Here is a 22,100-nt window from a genome sequence, read left to right as displayed (position 1 = left end):
TAAGTGATGGCTTGCCAGGGGGATGTGGCTGAGAACAAAGCAATCCAGGCTCCCTCCATCCCATTAAGGGAAGCTGAAGTGGAACAGGAAGCTCTCCGTGGCTGCTGTCGACACGGGAAGCGGTCAGCCAGGCAGCAGATGGGTTGCTCAGAAAACAGGCATCTTTGTTTTATAGGAGGGAAAGTTCAAGAAAGCTTCCAAGTAATTTTTTCACTCAAGTATGGCTGCCTCCAAGCACAGCTCAACCAAGGCATTTTGCTGCCTGAGCCAAAGCAATATCCTTCCATAAAAAGTCATGATAGGTGTCAAGCCTAACGAAATTATTTTTGGCTCCTGGGACAAAACAAAATCCCACACGTCACTCTGAAGAACAAGGCATTTAAAGGAGCAAAATGCTGTGTTTTCATAATATTCAAAATCTGCTGCCTGAGATGCCTGCCTTGCTCTGCCTAATGGTCAGGGTGGTCCTGTCTTGCAGCAATTGTGTCCTGAACAGTATGGTTATAATAATGTACACAGTGTACCAAGGTATTGTTAAGGAATATTTTTGGTTATTCCCTTTTCATTAGCAGAGTAAGAAACATGAAATGATCAGCCCAGTCTTATCACACACCCTTGCTTTGGTTTCTCACACAAACTAGTACTTTGCTAGTATGAAATCACTCTAGAAGCAGTTAAAGTATAAAAAAGGTTCCTTTACTTACAATTGTGACCAGTAGTTACAATCAGAAGAATAAAAGAAAAAAATGAGGAATTAGAGTCTCTGCCATGTGAGATGTCCTTCCAAGCCTGCCACATAGAGCCAGGTCAGGAGACAGAGAGAGAAAAAGGAAGCAGCACAAAAAACAAGAAGAGGGGTGGGGCTTGCCTCAAATGCCTGAGGCAGGAATTAGAACTTTAACAATAGGTTAGCAGCAAGGGGACAATCATCTTAGGTTGTGAAATCAGTTTTAGTGCATGCACAATTGTCATGTCAACAGCTATGCATGTACTGCATCTAATTGGCTTTGTAATACCAGCAGAGATGAATGTCTTTAATTCCCTTAATTGCACAATGAAAACACTAGTAACTTTTGGCTTTAAAACTGAGTAGCAATTCCCCAAGAAACATACACACCCCACAGCATGTAACCAGTTTCAGTAATTATTCAGATACTGCTTTTAAGATGAAAGGAACATATACCTTTACTCACCGAACTTACAAGTCGCAGGCTTGAGCTTTCTTACAGATGTTTCAATAAGATACACAAAAGCAGGCTCTCAGAGGTCAATAGGATAAATCAAGAAATGGGTTGAAATAGTCACACACACACACACACACACACACACACACACACACACACACACACACACACACACACACACACACACACACACACACACACACACACACACACACACACACACACACACACACACACACACACACACACACACACACACACACACCAGTGGGGTCTCTCAGGCCGCATGGCTGAGAGAAAATGTTGGACGGGAAGATAGGAGAAATTCAAAAGAGCATCCTTCTTCTATAGTGTCCCCAAAGCGTGTAGTGCCTAAATAAAGGCAATAAAGCAATCAAAGATAGAGGAGGGGTCATCTTTGCCCTCCAAAGAAAGAGTGTTAGCTAATTGATCAAGAATAGGTGGGAGGGGTCATGCAAACTATTCAGCATATTAGTCAACAAGCACTTTCTTCCTTTCAAGTGATCATGCATTCATTTGGATGTTGAATTGCTAACAACTTCAGTAGCACTGTGGAAGAAGGCGGAGTACATTCTAGCAACCCTCTTGGATATTAAGCATCAGTAAGGGGAGTAGGAATGGCATCCAACTTGTGGTCAAGCTACTATTGCCATGCTTCCCTAAGTCCCTTTCAGTAAGAGAGAAAGGCATACTCTCCTTGCAGGACAAGGTATGCCATGCTTCAGCCTGCTGCCCACTCCTTCCATCTCTTTCATTCTTCCAACTGCTACTCCAAGAATGTGCTCGCTCATTCACTCAACTGTGCTGTGCCCCATGCTGTTGGCCCAGTTCCTGCCTACCACAAGCTATCTGATGCCCCAGTCTTCCTCCCAATGATGCCCAGGGCATTTGCCCATTCCCCAGTGCGACCTGTCCTCTACCTCCCCAATGTTGCTGACATTTCCTGTTGACATTCCTATTGTCCAGCATTCAATCAGTGTGCCCATGACTAGTTCCCTAATTAATACCCAGAGACCTCTGGGTAGTGTGGGCGGCATATAAATTGAATAAATAAATAAATGAATAAATAAATAATACCTGGGCACTGCTGGCTGTTGGTATGCACTCTTTTTGTTTGCTACAATCCCTGGCAAGGTGTCAGAAGATACAGGGAAATCCTTGGAAAATGTTTCACCTATTTGTGTTTCTTAAAAGGGGAACAGAATGACTGTAATAGTATTCCTATTGGCTGTAACAGAGTTTTGGATATCTGGAAATTCCAGATTTTTAGAATTCTGAATTCAAAATCTGAACAGCTGTAATTCTGAATCCTGCATCTGAATTTTGGTGCTAGTTCATGTCTCTAGAACACAAATGCACAAAACCTTTAAGATATTGCCAGTAATTCTTGACAAAACAGATTGTTCTGCTGTGTAATAGAAAAATGTGATTTTCAATGGCACAGCAGCCTACGGTGATTATATATTTGAAACTTTTTGGCAAATCCATGTGTAACTTATTTGCAGTGAATTAATTGCCCGTGCTATTTCCAGTTGGCTATAATGAGCACTTGGATTCTGTTTTTGTTTTGCTCTGCTCCTAATTATGGAACAATGCAGCAGCTTCGTCTCTGCTTCACACTGCTTCGCAGCAAAATCCATTGATTGTGTTTGATCACAGAGACCTGGACCAGCATAACCTTTGAATGACATTTGGATTTAGCCTGTCTTGCTCATTAATGGTAGGATTTTGGCCCCTAGTCCCAAACTGCTGAGATTTTGTGAGGTTATCTTAACTTTGGGGCATAGACAAGCATGTCTGTGTGATCTGAACACCTGGAGCTTTGATGAAGGCATTTAGAGGGAAAATGAACAGTAAGGTGACAGGAGGGAAGCAGATTTACAGGTAAGTATTAATGTGGCTGTCTTCTGGAGGAATGAACAATGCAAGACAACAACAATTTGATTTGAAAGAAGCCCAATGTTTGTGTACTACTAAAATATATTTATGAACACAATATTAATCCCCCAGGATAAAATCATCAGAGACCTCATACCAGCAATAGTGATGCTAGAGTCCTGGTGAAATATGTTTGTCTTCCTTTGGAGCCAGAAGAGAAAAGAGAGCAGTATTGATTGGGCTTCCTTGCAAAAGAGCATTTCATAACCTAAGTGCCACCACTAAACAGCCTTTTTCCTGATCTCCCACTACACTCATAAAAGAGTGTTTGTGGAATCGTATTGAGGCTGAATCCCATAAAGGGCTGTGGTATGCACATGAACATCAGCATAACTTGGACAGAAACAAGTGATGTATCAACAGAGCTGTAGCAGTAAAACTTTGCAGGTGCAAAGGTGACAGTCCTATAGCCTTCTGCTCACAAGGAGCATCTAAAAATGCTTGCAGCTCTGTTGATTCATATGAACAAACCGGAAGGAGGACTTTTGTAAATCCAGTGGATCACAATTGTCTGTTCAAGACCAAGCCAATCTCAAATACAGAGAGTTCACAAAAATACATTGTTGCTGGGAGAATCCAGTTCTCTGTGCCCCAGCTACGCTCAGGGGACAGGATAGCTGATAATATAAGTGCCCCATCCCAGCACTTTGAAGTCTGGGAGTCATGGCTTGCTTATGTCACCCCAGCCAAGCACAACCTCAAAACCAATGACAAGCAATTGCAATATTCTACTACAGTGGTGCCTCGACTTAAAAACGTCTCAAATTACGACCATTTTGAGTTACAACCAGCTCTGGCCGCAAAATTTTGCTTCGACTTGTGGCAGGAGCTTTCAGTTACAAACAGAAAAAGGCAGGGAATTCAAATTTGCTAACCTTTGGTAGGCAAAGAGGCTGCTTCTTTGTAGCTCTTTCGCCCCAATGGTTAGAGTGAGTGAGATTGGAGGAGGCTTCGGACTGCCTGGTAAGATAAGGTGCTGCTTTCTGCTTTTTAAAAACTGTTCAGGCTAGGTTTTGCAGCGAGGTTTGGGGCTGTGGGGGTTATGTTTCTGTGCTGTTCTGTCTTGGGGGTTTGTTTTTAGCTTTTTTTCCTCATTTCCGATGGGTCGGGGGTTTGTTTTTTGGTTTTTTCCCCACATTTCTTGGGGGGGTTGCTTGCTTTTGGGTTTTTTCCCCATTTCCGATGGGTCTTGGGGGGGGTTGCTTGCTTTTTGCTTTGCTTTCTGTGCATTTCCAATGGGTCTTGCACACTTTGCTTGCTTTTCTCCCCCCCCCCCCTTCAGCTAGAAGGGATTAATCACATTTCCGATGAGTCTTGCAGAGATTTTTTTGGGGTGTGTGATTTTTTTTTCTTCAGCCAGAATGGATAAATTGCATTTCAGTGCATTCCTATGGAAAATGGTGCTTTGACTTACAAACCATTTTGAGTTACAACCGGAGTTCCGGAACCAATTAAGTTCATAAGTTGAGGCACCACTGTATCTTTCCTTACATGACTGCACAAGGAACCATAGCAGACCTCTGTACGTTAGGTAATTATAGCAGGGTCATTGCTGTTCTCTCAAACTCACCTCCCTCACAGAATATTGGTTGAACCATCATTGTCCAAATTGCTCTGGCCTGGCCTGCCTTATCACTAATTAAGTATCCCTAATCTTGGAGCCTTCCACATATTGCAGGACTACAGATCCCTCATCACACCTCATCTTCATCTATGCTGGTTAGGGCTAAAGATATGAAGATGTTGCTCTGTTCTTGTGATTTAACATAAGTCTGGCTGTCTTAGCATCTACTGAGACAGGTTCCTGAGGATTTTCTAATCCACTGAGAGATCTTGAAGAGTCTGAGACACCACAAATAGTATTTTTGTGTATGTGTGATTTTTTTTGTGGTTTTCAATTTGAATTAAAATCTTGTTCCCATGCAAAATTAGTGCCATCTTCTCTTTGTGAAGCCAAACACACACAGGCACTGAGCACTACGGCTAATTGATCACAAAGACAAAATTAAGCCTGCAGTGGCACTGCTTTTGCTGATTCATACCACAAGGTAATGGTTACTACATCGTCCAATACAGCGCATTTTACAGTAATGTACAAAAACCATTTGAGAAAATACACAGCTTTTCTCTGAGACCAACACAACATTTCTCCTTGGCTGTGTGAGGACCAATCAGGTGAGGATTTGCATCCCTAGGGCGGATGTGTATCCAGCAACATTTGACAGCCATATGCGCCTCACCTCTGCCCTCACCTTCATCTCTACACTTTTTGTAAGCCATGATAACATACATTTGCTGGCATCTCTAAAGCCCATGTTAAGGCTCCCCTGCACCAGATGTTATTCTTCTGTTTTGCACAGCATCTAGGGCACCACCAGTCTTCTAAAGTGTTGTCCTCTCCACATATTATATTTATTATGCACCTTCTTGTATAAAGGATGCCTGTGACAAATAAAATTTCCCACCATTTGCAGCATCAAGGAGGAAGCCGAGATTGACAGTAGCGTTATCGTGGGTTAGCTGCTGCTGTGTGAAGAAATGGCCCCAAGAGAGCATCTAAAAGGAGATGCATTTAGAACAGGTGAGGTGGGCGGTGGATGTGTTGAACTGAGGGCTGAAATCCTCTTACTTAGAAAAGTAAGTTACTACTAGAGTAGGCCCATTAAATCAATTGAACATACAGAGGAAATGACTCTTCCCTTCCCCATGGATCCAGTGGGCCTCCCGTAGCTGCAGCTTATTATGCTAAGCAACAGGATCTCAGCCAATATCTGGTGTGGCAATTTGGGACTGGATGAGGGCAAACAGATGGAGACATCATCTAGAGTTGGAAATACTGTGTACTGGGGATTCTGGTGGTCCTGAATGTCTCCCTGCTCTAGCTGATGTTCCAACCACCTGAGATGGCAGGTGAGGAGTCATGAAGAACCCCTGGGCCTAAACTGGGAACAAGGTGCTCAGGTAAAAGCAGTGAGTGGGAATGCATTTTACCATTTCCTCCTAATATGCCAATGGTGTTCTTTCCTGAAGAGATTGGGCTTGGCCTCTGTCATTTAGGTTATATTATTACAATCCATTTTATATGGAGCTGCTATTGAAAGCAGTCCAGACACTGCAGCATGTCCAGAATGGAGCAGAACAGGTTATATAACGGGAGATGCCCAGAGAGGTATGTCCACTGCCTTCTCTCCTGCTTTTTGAGTTGGCACTGAAGAAGATCTGATTGAATTTTGATTTTCCTGTGATTTCTGCTTGTTGGTGTTTTGTTTCTGTTTCTTCGCTTCTATTGTTCTCTTGTTTTTCTCTTGTTTGTTTTATCCTTATCTTTTCAAAAGTCGTCTTGTATGTTTTCTGTAAAATATCAAAATAATAATAAAGAGCAAGATGAATGCTACATATTTTATTCTACTATTCCTCCATATATGTCCTAATTGGATGATTTCTTCATGTCAGGTATATTGATACAGCATCAGCCAGTGTGGAACTAGAGTTTGTGATTATCAGACGCACATTTAAAAACCAACCATACTAGATAAAATTAATGTACTACATGTATTAAATGGTCTCACTGTATCTTAATACTAAGTAAATCTATTGACACTAGCTGGTCTTCTTCAAATTGTTACCCTCTAAATGTTTTATAGCTCATACCATCTCTGACTATGGACTCTGCTAGCTGAACATAATAGAAAGTGTCCTACTATGTATTCATGGAAAAAATGTATAACTTTATGCCATGGTTTATTGCAGCTAACTGAGGAAGTGCCAAAGAACATTGTTGGTCAATCAGGTGCATAACCAGGCAGTACACCAAGACTGGCACCTCATCAATCAGCTGCAATTAGTTATGGCAAGTTGCATGGACCTTGCATAAGCATCAATGGGATTTTCTTTGTAGTCTAAAACACCTGAAGTGCACCAGGTTAGGGAAGACTTCCTTGAACCATGAAATGATCTGCAACTAATTAATTTGTAGGACAAATTTTAATGCTTGCCTTGTTTATTTTCTAAAATATATACAACATTACATATATAATCTGGATACCAATTTAACCTGTAACATTAGATTACCACTAACTTACCCCCAATCACAGTGATGCCTATATCAAAGGAGACAAAGAATTTGTTGAACAGAGTGGAAAAGAAGGAACGCTAAGATGAATGAACAAAGACCAAGATATAAAACTTTTTTTAAAATGCAGAAATCTAGAATACTTTTGTAATGTAATGAGAAACAAACAGTTCAAATTGTTAAAACTGATCATTCAAGTTTTTAAAAAGTGAGGAAAGAAGAGCAGAAGAAGAACTTTGTGGCTGAAGAAATTGGGAAACTAAGAAACTGATTTAGATAAAGCACAATATCATTGGCCAGAATCCTGTTACTTAACACTTACAAGCCTAACTCCATCAGCTTAAATCTCAACAGCAAATTGCCTCTAGTTAAGAAGCTGACATAGGGTTTTGGCATTGCACACCAGTCCCACAGACACATATGCAATGACAAATTGAGTGACCATCCTTCAGATACCTTAGTGTTGTCTCTGCATCGCTAACAGAGAAAGACCATTTTATGGAGGAGGACTGTTGGCAATTACCTGGCTGCTGAGGATAGGGCTTTTTGTTCACATTGTATTATTTTTCACTGAAATGTTTTAAATATTACTTTCAATTTAATTTAACATTATAATGTGTTTAATTGCTCAGGCATTTGTTTCTTTTCACCAAAAAAATCTACTTCAATTTTGATCATAGAGTGAACTGCCTCAAGAATCTGTTTCAAAACAAAAGTGGGATACATTGAATGGAAATCAAATAAATAAGTAAAAAACTTCATTCAAAAATCTGCAAAACAATCAAGAACAGACAAAAGGGGTACCAAGTTTTCTTATGTACATAAAGTGAGTCACCAGTGAAAGAGCACTTGTCCCAAATACACACAAAAAGTTAAAACAACCAAGAACACTTCTTATGTTCATACAAAGGCATACATATGCACACTCTGGCAAATATACCTCCAGAAGGAAAGGGTGAAGAGAGAAATGGGGAGAAGGAGGAATCAGGAAAAGAGGAAAAGCAAAACCATAGCATTATAAACAGAGCTTGGGAAGTTTGATGAAGAATGAATACAATAACAGGAGGAAGGTGCTCATAACTGAGTAGTAGGATGATGTGATGAGTTGGAGTATCATCCCACTATTGCTGCGTTAGAGATGGCAACAAAATCTTGTAACAGCCTTCCTTCTTAAAAGTAACTTCCCAAGTTCTGCTTAGACACAGGTAAGCCGACAGAGCCTGTGTTCATCTAAGCATCGGACAGACTCACAGCTATGTCTACATTCAACACATCAAGGCAACCATTCAGAGGCGGGGAGTCCTTCTTTGCAATCCAAGGAAAGGCGCATCGTCAAGCCTCCTACATTCAAGTGGGCACGTGAAAGACAGCCCGCCTCCCTGTGGGCAGGCAGGGGCAAGGCTATCCAAGCCGTATCACTGGGAACACCCGGCGACGCGCGGGGGCCCGTCTCTCTCCCAGACAGGCACAACGATCACAGAAAGGACAGGCATCCTGCCACAGTTCCCTCCCCATGAAGATGCAGAGGAATTGATAGTTGATCGCTGTGCACGATGGAAGTTGGCACGTTGGGCGGCTAACAGTTCAGTACTCTTTGACGCGCCCCCCCCTTCCTATCCCCGCCCCTCCTCCCATCCTTTCCCTACTCCTTACTCCTCGGCTCCTTGTGCTGGTTGCGTCAGTCTCTCCACAGCCTGACGCGCCAACCTGGGAAGGGAGCTGTCCAGCGTATTTGGTGCTGAAACTGCTGCAGCTCCCGTCTTCTCTTCATCCGCTAGCATACATCCCCTCCCCCCATACACACACAACGCACACCTGACCGCACATTCACTCCAGCTAATACCGTCAGGGCTCCCGGGCACATTATTTTCCTATCTATGCAAGCCCTTTCTCCTCCCCACACTCTCGCAGTCCCCACTCCCGCCCATGGTTAATTGACAGCTCCTATGTCGGCGCTGGGGGCGGAGAAGAAAAGCAAGGCTGGGCCAACAACCTGAATTTATTCTCTCTCTCTCTCTCTCACACACACACACACACACACACACACATCTTTTGCCCACAACTACCTCCGCCTCCTCCACCACCCCGTTTCTGTCTTCGCTTTATTTATTTAAGGCTTGAGCAGGAGGCAGAAGAGGGAGGGAGAGAAGAGAGAATCACGTTCCACCCACCCTCCCTTCACTCCCGCCCTTCCTCAACATCCCCGTTTGCACTGCAAAACTATCCTCCTCTCCCATTGCCTCCCAAGGAGGTAGCAACAGCCACATCATCACTGGAAGCTGGATGGGGAGAGCGCGAGCGACGGGGAGGCTGGCGAGAGGGAGAAACCGACCGCTGCCCAGACGCGGGGAAGCTGCAAGCCAACCACCCGCCGCCTCCGCCGCTTTTGCCGGCGTGCTTTCGGTCTAGCGCATCGTCTTGCTTAGCAAGCTTCCTTGAATCCTCCCCTCCTTTTTTTTTTTTTAATTTTCAGTTCTTTACACCCACCCCTGTCCCCCACCCCAAAGGCAGGAGACTCTATCCGCGGTGCGGGTTTGTGTTGTTGTGCCTCCCTCTCCTCCCCACCTCACCCCCACCCCCTTTCCTCTTATTTTTAAAGACTTGCCATGGTCGAGCGTCAATGCCATTGAGCGAAAACAACCATCAGAGAAAGCGGCGGCGGCGAAGGCGGCGGCGAAGGCGGCGGCGGACGACGACGACGAAGACGACCCGGGGAGAGGAAGACGATGGCACGGGAGACGGTGGTAGCGACGGCCAGGAAGGAGTCGCCTGCATCCAAAGGAGATCCCTGCCTCTGCTGAGCGTCCCTTTTCTCCCTTCCGCGTCAGCCACGATGGTCCACACAAGCTGTCAATGCGTTTGATGACGTCCCTGTTTTGTGAAAGGGGAAAGGAAACGTGACAATGTAAGATCTACGTTTGCTTAGTCAATTTCGAGCCAAAGGCAAGGGCAGACCGCGACGGATTTGGGGGTGGGTGGGTGGGTTCGTTTCTTTCAGTTCCAGGAAGGAAAACAAATGGAAGAAAAGCTAAGATCCCGGTCCCCTCCCTTAATGCTTCCTCACTGCTTGCGTGTGGTCCAGACGGTTCCTGGCACGGGGGAGGTAATGCAACGTTTCGGTGCATTTTAAGAATCAAGATTAACCTCATAGAATACTCATTGCCCTTCAGAACTTTGAATATTTCTACCGATATTTTGCTAAAGCAACCTTAAAAGTAAACTGTGAGGATCCAAGAGTGAGGGGGTGTTTCCCCTCTCTCCCCCCCAAATATGTAAGTCTTTTTTGTCAATGAAATCAAATTTTGATATTCATCTGAATAATACCGATGACAACAGCAACTAGAGCAAAATTTGCATTTTATTAAAGACCCGCTGTGCTGTTATTCTGCCAGAACCACGTTTTTAAAATGTTCCGACTAAATAGGAAAATAGTAATAAAGGGAAATACTTGACATGCCAAATACTGTTAAATATATATGTACCTTCTCTCTGTGTGTGTCTGTCTTCGCACCTTTAGGTGACTTGAATTCTTCCCCCCGCCCCACTTTCTCCTTTCTGGAGTTACCAGTTGTTAGCCATTCCTGCCAGGTTGTGTCTCTAAACTAGCCCACCCAACACCTTGAAGTAGAGAAGGCTTGTTTCCCTTAATATCTCATTTAAATTTTAGAGAGACAGCGAGAGAGAGAATAAATTGTGGAATTAGTAATTGGGAAGGAAAAAAAAACGTGGAGAGGAGGAGGTTTAAAGTTAATACTTTGTAGTTGTTTTTTTTTAAAAAAAACTCATTATTGCTGTGTGAGGTTTTTGTTTTGTTTTTTGAAACGAGGTTGCTGTGAAATATCCAAAATACCTTCCTGCGAATTCTACTTCTGCTATTCAGCTAGATCTAATTTCTGGGCATCAACGTGGGTTGGGTAGGAGCTAGAAGAAGAAACCGGGAAACCGCCGGTCTAGCCCTCTTGCTCTTCTGCGCCCCCTGCCGGCCCAACTTTTCCCACCCGTGCCGGTCTGGAACGGAAGGCACATGTTAATACCAACTGGCGCGATCGTTTTATGGTACTGTTGCTACGGTTTGCTGATCCCCAGACAGATGTTGCGCCACCAGGGTCTCCTCAAGTGCCGCTGCCGCATGTTGTTCAATGACCTGAAGGTCTTCCTCCTCCGGAGACCTCCCGCGCCCCCGCCGCCTTCGCCCCCGCCTCTCCCTCCCATGAACAGTGGAGAGCAAGCCCTGGGCTTACAGCAGGCTTCCAATAACAATACGCTGACGGCGCTCTATGGAGGGCGAAGGGGACCTTGGAGAGCGCCGAGTGCCGGGAGTGGCGGCGGCGGCGGTGGAGGAGGAGGAGCGGGAACCACCAGCCCCCCGGATGAAGAGTGGGGAAGCCCTGGGGGAGAAGGAGAGCAGCCCCTCTCTATGATGAGCAGCGCCTCCGACGACGACTTTTGCAAAGGGAAAGCGGAGGATCGGTACTCGCTGGGAAGCAGCCTGGACAGTGGAATGAGGACCCCCCTCTGCAGGATCTGCTTCCAAGGACCTGAGCAGGTGAGTGTTTCTGTGTCTGTGTGCCTGGAAGAAGTGGCCCGCCCAGGAAGTGGGAACTGTTCTTCTCCTTCACTTTCTTCTTCCTGCTCCTCACACTAGGTATCTCTCTCCAAAGCAATCCCTGACCCACACTGGAAAACAAGGGCCACACGGGAGCTTCATGCAGCCCTGGGGCTGCTTGGGGGGGGGCACTCCTAGCTTGCCCATCCCTCCTCTTTTGGTAGAAAAAGAGGATCAATTGCAAGTTGCTGAAAGCATCTATGAGGGTTGGTTCAGGACCCCTCTCCACTATTTAGGATCCCCAAGACCCCTTGTTGAAATGACTTCTTGCCACTTCCAGTTTCACTTTTTGGCCCTTTGAGCCATCTGGGGAGGGTCCCTGTTGCAGATCTCCTTCCTTCCCACCCCCATCTGCCAAACTTTCTGACCCCCAACCGTTAGGCTTCTCTTTTTCCTGGCTTGTTCTGTTTCCTTGCGCCTGTTGTGAAGGACAGAGTGAAAGAAAGAGTGCAGGAGTCAGGGAAGGAGAGGTTCTGCCTGGAGGCTTCTGAAAGAAAGCGGAAAGGGGAAGAGGTACACAGCAGACTCACACAAACACACACCACTACAGATACAAATCTCAAAGACATCAGTGGGCTACACTTTATTACAACACCCTCCTATTCTCCTACATATACTGTATATGAAGTACTGTATGAATGAACAGAGCTGCAGGCTAAAATGTCAAGGTCCACTAGTGTGATTTTCAAGCAATGGAGTTTGTTCCAATACATTCCTTCTGTTACACTTCTCTCTGGGATTAGGTGAAAAAAAGGTGGTTTAAGTCACTTGTCGAAGTTGTCATGGATTGCTTTTTTATTGTAACTATTCTGGAGATGGTGGTCGTACCCTATTTTTAGTGTGTGCGCTCATGAATTTTCTTTACATCCATGATAACAAACAGTTATCAACTTTGCTCCAAACTTTCCTTCAGCTTGGGCACAGGCCTGTATCATTCAGAGTTACACCATGTTATGATTGTTCTATGTTTATATACTAATTCAGGATTTTTTTGTTTGTGTGCTTCAGTGTTTGGTTTTCAAAACAGCAACTGTAGTTTTTCTGAAATGTTGATTTTTTGGCTCAGTAGAGAAAAGTGAACTGATTGTAACAGTTTCTTCTCCTAGTATTTTAGATGTGCTAAAATGCTTTCAAACAATGCATGATTTCACGTGTTGGTAGCAGGGTATATAATGGATCACTGCTACAGGATCGTGAATATCTGAATGAAAGAACTTTGGGGTGCTCAGTTAATCAGCAACCATTCACTCAGAATCGTGAATAACATTTCCGAAGCTATAAAAAGCATCAGCTTCCCCATCCAAAGTCTGAATCTCAGCTGTATCAACACTGAGGAGATACAGCAAATGGAAAGGCTGCAAACATTCAGCAAATATTTAAGGGATGGAAGAAAAAAATGGAATAAAGAAACAAGTACCCAACCAAATATTGTGGAAAGCAGTTAGACAAAAATGTCTCTTGTAGGAATGTGTCTGGGAAGCATGACTACATGATGATTTCTTAATATATAGGAATTATGGGCAATTGGCCATATATAGCAGAAGTTTAAAACTTTTCCTTTTGGCCTGAGGGTACGTGTGTGTGTGTCTGTGTGTCTGTGTGTCTGTGTGTCTGTCTCTCTGTGTGTGTGTATACACACACATGCGTGTGTAACACTTTTTAGTTGTATACAGCTATTTGTTACTTAGATATCTATTGATGAACCTTGCAAACACACAATTAGACTCTTATTATTCAGTTATATAATAGATAACATAAGCAATTATAACAACAATAAAATGCTACAGTTTGTGCATCCAAGTCCTCTGCAACAGCACCAACACAGAAGTTGCTTGTAGAAATGCAAAATTCTAGTTTTTTAAAAAAATTCAAATTCAGACAGAAATCCAAGATATCTTCTCCAACTGGGTTGGGTATCCATAACATAGAAGAATTAGCTCCATATGCAGAGTCTTCAAAACCCTAAACCAAGTGTGCAAGGGCCTTAGCAGTCTTAGTGGCAACAGCAGCTCCAGCCTCTTCAGCTCTCCTGCTCTTTCTGATTCAAACCTCTTACAGCCCCAATCTTTCTTAGTCCCACCCCTTTGAGCTGAACCAATATTTCATAGGGGTTACATGTGCATGCTTGCGCATGTGTGTATGCATATTTTACATTTGGATACACTGCTTTCCAGTTCCTCTTATATAGTCTAGATTTGCATGTTGTGGTGCTGAGCAACTCCTGTTCAATTTTAACGTGTTTCGCATAGGAGAGGCTTCCACTAGATTGTATTTATTGACCACAACCTGGCATGCAGATTTGTACCATGAAATACCAGTTAAATCAGCGGAGCTCAGGTGTTCTTAATGCACTGTGATATCATAGATGTTCTTTCATATGCCTATTTGCCTGATCATGGAGGATGGGATGTTTGTAACCACATCCGAAGCTTTTATGTTGGCAAGTGATACATGGGCAGTAGCATTTGTAATGTTGAGTAAGTACATGGAGTTTATTCATTTGGTATATTATTTCTCATACTTATGTTCTATCTTTTTCCCAGTAGTTCCATGGCTGTCCCTCCTACTATATCCTCATAACAACCCTGTTGAGTAGAACAGGCTGAGGAAAAATAATGGGCCCTAAATCAGTTCCATGGCTCAGTGGGGTCTTGAACCTGGACCTTCCCAGATCTGAGTCAACCACTATTAACCACTACATTGATGCTAGTTCTCTATAGATATTTAGTGTGGTGGCATCCATGTGATCTGGTGGACTTGCAAAATTATTTCCTTTGTAAGGCATTCTATGTGAAGTGCGGACTCCTGGTGTTACTCTCACTGCATCTCAGTTTTCTACAAATTAAGTGAAACTGAACAAGACTTACCACGGCAGCCTAAGGTGCTGAAAGAATTGAGAAGGATCACACTCTTTTCTATGGTAAGGATATTAGAAAGTGTACTTCTGCTATGATAGAAATAGAAGTGTCAATAGCACGTAGGTTTCTTTTAAAAAATTAAAGATAACTGTTGAAAAAAAGAGGAAAGGTCTAAGTCGCACTGGCCATGTGACCACGGAAGATTGTCTTCGGACAAACGCTGGCTCTATGGCTTGGAAACGGGGATGAGTACCGCCCCCTAGAGTCGAACACGACTGGACAAAAATTGTCGAGGGGAACCTTTAAACCTTTAAATACTTATCGTGGCAATTCTCTGGGAATTTCCTTCTTAGTGCTCATGTGAAATCAGTGTTGAGGACCATATCTGTGTTGGTTAAGCTATACTGTGTTTCAGAGTATTGTGGCAAACTGTCGTTTTGGTTCTATGAATCTGGTTGAATCTGAAAGCCACTAGGGAGCAAATGACTCGGGTTTGCAGCTGGCTATCTGTGTGTGTATTAGATGGTCTTTTTATCTCTCCCAGCAATGGTAGATGAACTAACTGTAAAAATTTCCACGTAGGCATTCAATGCAGATTAAAGTCAGAGTTGTGCTATTTGCTGGCATCGATAAAACACAGCGGGAAAGGTTGATGGATGCATCATGTCACACAGAACAACTAGTTGCTCACCCAGCGTCTGACACCATGCAGGCACTAAACACAACAAGCCCACTCATGATTAGACTTTTGTCTTGGCTCAATTGCACATTGATGAAGCACATCCAAAATCCAGGCAACAATTTTCAGCACCATACAGCGAAGTGTGGCTTCGTGCAGACCTTACAAATCAGCTGAACATTGGCTAAAACCACAGATAGGCACTAATATAGACACAGCTTACTAAGCAAGGTGAAACAATTTCTATATGACAAACATTTTTAAAAGGATATTATGCCCAATTCTGTATCTTGATTAGAGTCAGAATCACTGGAAATGGCCTGTCTTAAACTGTGCCATGCATAGCATTAGCAAACCTATCCTTTGTGCAGCAAATGTAGCATTTGGTCAAAAACACAGCCCTGACTCATGAAATGAGTTACTATGTGTTGTTGCTGTAATAATCCTATTAATTTTTAATGTAAAGAGCTGATTGTTCTTATAGGAAGTGGTGTATCCTTTCCAGGCAAAAAAATATGTAAAAATTGTACACATAAATGGAGTAAATCAGAATTTGCAAAAGATTCTCACCTCAAAAGTACAGATGCAGAGTTGATTTGCTATCCTGAGAGTAAAAGTTACAATATCCCTGGAAAGAGAGGAGGAAATGAGTTTTTACATTTCCACTTGGGCTTCTAAGGTGGGAGGTGTGATCTCTCTTTGTGCCCTGATAAGTGCGACAATAAGGTCCATGATCTAGTAGGGACTGTGGAAAGAGAAAACATGAATGCAACATGCAGAATATGTAGCAAATACACAATCAGAAATAGACTCAGAAGGGATCTTGGATTATACTGTTTAGCCCAGGGCAGAGACTGGTCTTCAGGTTAACGGAAAAGACTACAACCTGAATCTCTAAATGTAACCAAGGGTGCAAACCCTCGGGATGGCTGTGTAAGGTTTACACCTAGGATTGGGCTACATCCAGGGTCAGAAGGGCATGTTGGCCTTCCATGGGCCAAACCTACTTGGGGCTGTGCACGAGATGGGACATGGTCCCTACTGGAAAGGGGCTCCTGGGAGTTGTGGTCCAACAGATGATTTCTTTCCAGATCTGGTCAGTTCATAATGTGGGGGGCATCTCACTACCATGCCTGGATGTGATCTCTACACAGAGGTGAGGACTGATTTGCATGAGCTGTCAGTCAAACATTGAACTTGGTGTGAGTTTCACCACTGATGGTTTTATTGGAATGCCTTCAGTGGTATGGCTTGTTTGTTTGTTTGTTTGTTTGTTTGTTTGTTTGTTTGTTTGTTTGTTTGGCGGGAAGCCATGCATTCCTCTCCCCCCAAAATTCAGTACCTCGATGAAATTTATATATTTTAAAATATATTTAGAAAACATGTCCTTTTTAGAAAGATATGCAAAAATTCCCTGGTGTCCCTTTGGTACTTCATTTCTATAGAGCTAGACAAATTGTTTATCTTTCTCTGCCCTAGTCCACTGAAGGAAGAATCTGTGAAGTGCGTCTTTTCATATTCATATGCAGAGATCATAATTGGTGTTACAGGCAAAATGTGTGCTTCAAAGACCACTAAAGATTTAAGACAACTAGAGTGCAATTTTAGACATATTTACTCAGCAGTCAAGCCCATTTGGCTCAATGGGTCTTCCTCCATTGGCAAATGAGTACAGCATTGCCGCATTAAACAGCTGTCTTTCTAGGAGCAAAATATCAGAGATGGGGAAAGTTGTTTTTGTTGTTATGTTACTGGGAGTTGTAGTCCAAAAAGCATTTTCCTTCTCTGTGGAATATCTACGTATAGTTTTAGCCTTTTAAACAAGAGGTTAGAACTTACAGCAGAACAGCTGTGCTATAAAGGCAACAAACTTCTAATAAAATCTGTACTTGGGAAAGGCACAAAAAAGTGTGTAAACTTCTGAGATGTTTAGATCTCTCAATCAGACAAGATATTACAGATAGGAAGAAAATGGGGAAACTTGATTCTGAATCATATAGTCTGCATGTTATCTTGCGATACAATGAACACTGAGATTCACTATAGCGTCTGAAGACTCTCCACTGCAGCTTATTAGGTGATGTGACGGTGCTTGGTACAGGCTCCAAGCTTGTTGAAAGTACGGAAAACAATAACAGGATAGCTCCGTGGGTTGGAGTGTCTGGTTAGGAAGCCAGGAACCCAGGAATTTGAATCCCCCATGCTTCCTGGGGTGGCCGGATATTTCAGTGGTTTAGATGGCTGGATACAGAGCCAGAGGGTGAGAGTTTGTTTTCGCACTCTGCCTCCTGAAAGAAGAGCCAGCTTGGGTGGCCTTGGGTAAGCTGCACAGTATTAGGGCACCCCCAGAAGAAAAAAAAATGGTAAAGTAATTCTGAGTACTCTCTACCTAGAAAACCCTGGAAAAGGTTGCATAAGTGAGGATTGACTTAATGATAATTATTTACCTGTGCCACACTCCTACCCACTCTCCAAGTTTCCATGGCCAAGAGGAACTTTAAACCCAGGGTCAGGGCTCCTAAGTTCTAGTCCAGCTTCAGTTTTCTCAATGGTATTACGTGTGCTTGCTGTCTGTGACCTCTTGTTCAATGGCTGCTGCTTCTACCATCAGTGAAGATCATGACAAGGCAGGGCAGGGCAGTCACTTCGATTCTCAAGTTCATGTGGGCCATCAGCCCTCAAGATTACCCCTACTTGCCTTCCGGCCATCACACTTCAGCCCACACTCTTTCCACCTCCTATAGAACTTTATGAGACCTGACAGCGTATGGCGTATTTCCAGCTCCTATAGCCACAATGAATGGGACGAACAGAATGCTTCCAGGTCCTTCTTTTCCCAGAGAAAGGAAAGGAAAGGAAGGGAGACAACAGCTGTATCTAAGAAAACCGCACTGGGAAGGGACAGGAGGGTGCGGGAATAGTGGAGGTGGAGGAGCAGGAGGAAAAGGGTGAAAGCTGGAGTGAGTAATGTTTGGCACTGCACATTTTGCTGCATCAAGCAAATGTCTCACTCTGCCTAATGATAGGGCCAGCCAAGGTCTCAAGAGAAACCCCACCACCACAACCAGCAGTTCCTCCCTGCTCCATAGTAAGTGAGAATCTAGACTGTGCAGTTTACCAGATCCCTATGCCAACCGTTGTGCTCCTTTAGACTAATGGGTCCAACACACTGAGCCATGTTACAATGTATGCGAACATTCTTGTGTTGATTTTTTTTTACTCTTCTTGGAAAGTAGGAGTGGATAAAGTATATGTAGCTTGATACCAGAGCTTAAGCACTGTGAAGGACTTTAAAGAATGATGGGACCCATTTCAGTCAAAAGATGTGCCTCATTTGTTCCGTACTCCTCTTTCTGTGGCACATGCTCAGACTTTTACATTTAGACACAAGGATATCTAATATTTCTACTATTCTTAGAATATTTGCTTGGAAGGAAAGCCCTTACACTTACACAGAATTTCCATCTGAGGGAATGAGTAACATGGCTTCAGAGTAGGGATGAAGGTTGGAAAGGGACCCACTTCCATGAAGGGAGAAGGACACTTAGCTCATCCAATATTTTGGACAGCAGTTCACAGCATCCCGCTACCATTGGTCATGCTGGCTGGGATTCCTGGGAGCTGACATCTAAGACATGTGGAGAGCTGCTTAATAATAATAATAATAATAATAATAATAATAATAATAATAATAATAATAATAATAATAATAATAATAATAATAATAATAATAATAATAATAATAATAATAATAATAATAACAACAACAACAACAACAACAACAACAACAACAACAACAACAACAACAACAACAACAATAACAATAACAATAACAATAACAATAATAATAATAATAATAATAATAATAATAATAATAATAATAATAATAATAATAATAATAATAATAATAATAATAATAATAATAATAATAATAACCTGTCCTTCCTCTCCCTGGTGAGGCTTACCCATGCAGTTCCGGCATACCAGGGATCATATTTTGGCAAAGCTGCTCTTCAACTTTCCTTATGTCTTCATTAGTGATACTGAGTCCTCACCTTTCCTCCATGAACTCAAGGAGATATATGTAGCTTGATGACTCCTCATTTTATATCCTCACAATAGGCTCAGGCTCTGAATGAATGAAACCAGCCCAAGTGAGTTTCTCATCAGTTGGGGTTAGAACCTGCATCTCACAAGTGGCAGTCCAACACTCCAGCCATGACGGGCCATTCTTGCAGCAGAGTTTTCCTCTTCCAGCTGCGCCATTCCTTGTGTTATTTAGAGACAAACATATACCGAGGGGCATGTATTGAGTCTTTCACTTTTTGCAGAGGCCACCAGTATTATTGAGGAGTGGATAAATCATAGCCATTTGTATTGGCTATAATTATATAAAGCTATGGTTTTTTCTGTAGTGTACGGAAGTGAGAGCTGGACCATAAAGAAAGCTGACCGCCGAAGAATTGATGCTTTTGAATTGTGGTGCTGGAGGAGGCCCTTGAGAGTCCCCTGAACTGCAAGGAGAACAAACCTATCAATTCTAAAGGAAATGAACCCTGAGTGCTCACTGGAAGGACAGATCCTGAAGCTGAGGCTCCAATACTTTGGCCATCTCATGAGAAGAGAAGACTCCCTGGAAAAGCCCCTGATGTTGGGAAAGTGTGAAGGCAAGAGGAGAAGGGGACGACAGAGGATGAGATGGTTGGACAGTGTCATAGAAGCGACCAACATGAATTTGACCCAATTCTGGGAGGCAGTGGAAGACAGGAGAGCCTGGCGTGCTCTGGTCCATGGGGTCACGAAGAGTCGGACACGACTAAACAACTAAACAACAACAATATTGGGATTCAGGGATCTGCAGCCTTCCAGATGTTTGTGGAGTACAAATCCCATTAGCACCAACCGTCTCTGTGCTAGCTGGGGCTGACAGGTGCTTGAGTGTGACAGCTTCCTCCAGGCCACATGTTCCTCATTCCTGGGAAGTTTGCATTGTGAATCAGATTTCATGGGGTGGCAGTATGTGTAAGCTGTGTGTCTAAACTTTAGTGTAGGGATGCTGGTTTCGGCATCATCCACAGGGTGAGGGTTTGAAAAATTTACCTAATTGATCAACAGCTCCAAAATTTGGGCATAGTGTGTGTGTGGACACCAGGCTGGAGTCACTGGATGAAGCAAGGCAGCTCAATGGAGCTGACAGCAGGAGTGCTCAGAATGCCAGCTCAGGTAGGGTCACACAGATCAGAAGGCTAGGAGGTCATCATCAATCACAGCTGGAAGAGGAGCTTGTAAAGGAAACCAAAGGTCAGGTTTCCCAGGATATCTGGCAAAAAAAAGGATGCAGGGCGCTGGAAACAAGCCAGGAGAAACCTGTGTTGTTCTCAGCAACTGCTCTAAAGGCAAAGAGTGTTCTTACTCAGCTGCAGCTGAGAAGCTCCTTTTCATATCTGCAGTGACTTAGGAAGCCCTACTCCCTAGCAGGAATGTATAAACCCTAGGCTTTCAGGTATTTCAGCCCCACTCCACCACTTCATTCGTTCAGCCCACGACAGGTGATAGCCTGACCCTCGTATGGTAGACACTAGACCGCAGTATATCTATTTTGAGGGGCTCATGAAGAATTCCATTCATAATTTTAAAAATGTTTTTAATACACAAGTAGAATGCTTCAGAAAATCACGTTTTCGGAGTGTAATTGTTCAATACTCCACAGTAAGTGGAGAAATCTATAGCAATAAACATTTAATAGAAATGGACAAAAATAGGTGGAAGAGTATATAATAACTGACATGAAGCACCTCCTGCCTTTTATTACACTAGCCTGAATATTCAAATAGAGATATGGACAAAAAAGAAACCAGTAAGTAATATGGCATTTAGATTAGGCATCCTTCAGTCTTGAGAGGCTATGGTAACATGCTCTGAATAGAGGTCTTGGAACAGCGTCTTGTGTGGCTGAGAAGGCCAATTCGAGAGTGACCATCCCTTCAACACTGCAGACAAGCCAACGTAGACGTAAAGCATACATGCTAAAAATTCCAGCTTGTTCTAGGACTACTCTATTTGGAACTTTGTCCTGCCAGGTGCTACCAAAAATGTGTCAGAGACAACGCATATGGAACATATTCAGCTTCCTCTCCTGCCATGCACAAAGGGTCCAGGACTCGCTGCAGTACAGGAGTGTGCTCAGGACACAGGCTCTATAGACCTGGATCTTGGTATATGCCGTCAGCTTCTCTTTGGGAGTTTAGAGAACATGGTAGTTGCTTTGCCAATGTATGTGCCAATCAACAAAGATCATGGTCTATGGGAAGATAGCCCCTAAACAGAATTGGTCATTGAATGGTCATGCTATTGAACAGGTACATTCCTTTAAATATTTGGGTATCCAATTTTGTGAGAAAGTCTTTTGGAAACAACATCTAAATGCCACTATATTATTGAGCTGCAGATCGATAGGGCAGCTAAAATGATTTTTTTATAGTAGAGGCAGCCAAGCGATACAGTAATTCCTGTACTTAGGGTATTCACTGTCAAAATCTTACCACAAATGCTTTATGGGGTAGAATTATAGGAAGAAGCAACTAAGCCAAAATTGGAAATTTTGCAAAATAAATTCAATGAAGCTAATACTGGGGCTCTCTCTGGGAATTCCCACAGTTCATCTCAGAACTGAGTTAGGCCTTCCCTCTATTGCCACTAAAACTGACCTGCCCTATTTTAGATACTGGCAGAGATTGAACAA

At 43.2% G+C, this 22,100-nt stretch overlaps 1 protein-coding gene and 1 long non-coding RNA gene across 2 annotated transcripts in view; one reads left to right on the top strand and one right to left on the bottom strand.

The window, feature by feature from the left end:
* Positions 1 to 674: 674 nt before the first annotated feature.
* LOC140703026 (uncharacterized) lies at positions 675 to 9,919 on the bottom strand. Its single transcript, XR_012082311.2, has 2 exons — positions 9,821 to 9,919; positions 675 to 6,494 (listed from the first exon to the last, which is right to left on the bottom strand). It is a non-coding gene; the product is annotated as an uncharacterized LOC140703026 (long non-coding RNA).
* The window catches only part of MARCHF4 (membrane associated ring-CH-type finger 4), a 165,897-nt gene continuing 152,750 nt past the window's right edge, over positions 8,954 to 22,100 (top strand). The window contains exon 1 of the mRNA XM_020805239.3: positions 8,954 to 11,761. Coding sequence (XP_020660898.2) covers positions 11,240 to 11,761 — 522 coding nt within the window. The 5' untranslated portion in view covers positions 8,954 to 11,239. The remainder of the gene's footprint in view (positions 11,762 to 22,100) is intronic.

The sequence above is a fragment of the Pogona vitticeps genome, chromosome 1 (assembly GCF_051106095.1).
Source record: "Pogona vitticeps strain Pit_001003342236 chromosome 1, PviZW2.1, whole genome shotgun sequence".
NCBI classification, from domain to species: Eukaryota; Metazoa; Chordata; class Lepidosauria; order Squamata; family Agamidae; genus Pogona; species Pogona vitticeps.
The sequence above is the reverse complement of the archived record's forward strand: the minus strand, read 5'-3'. Positions and strand labels throughout refer to the sequence as shown.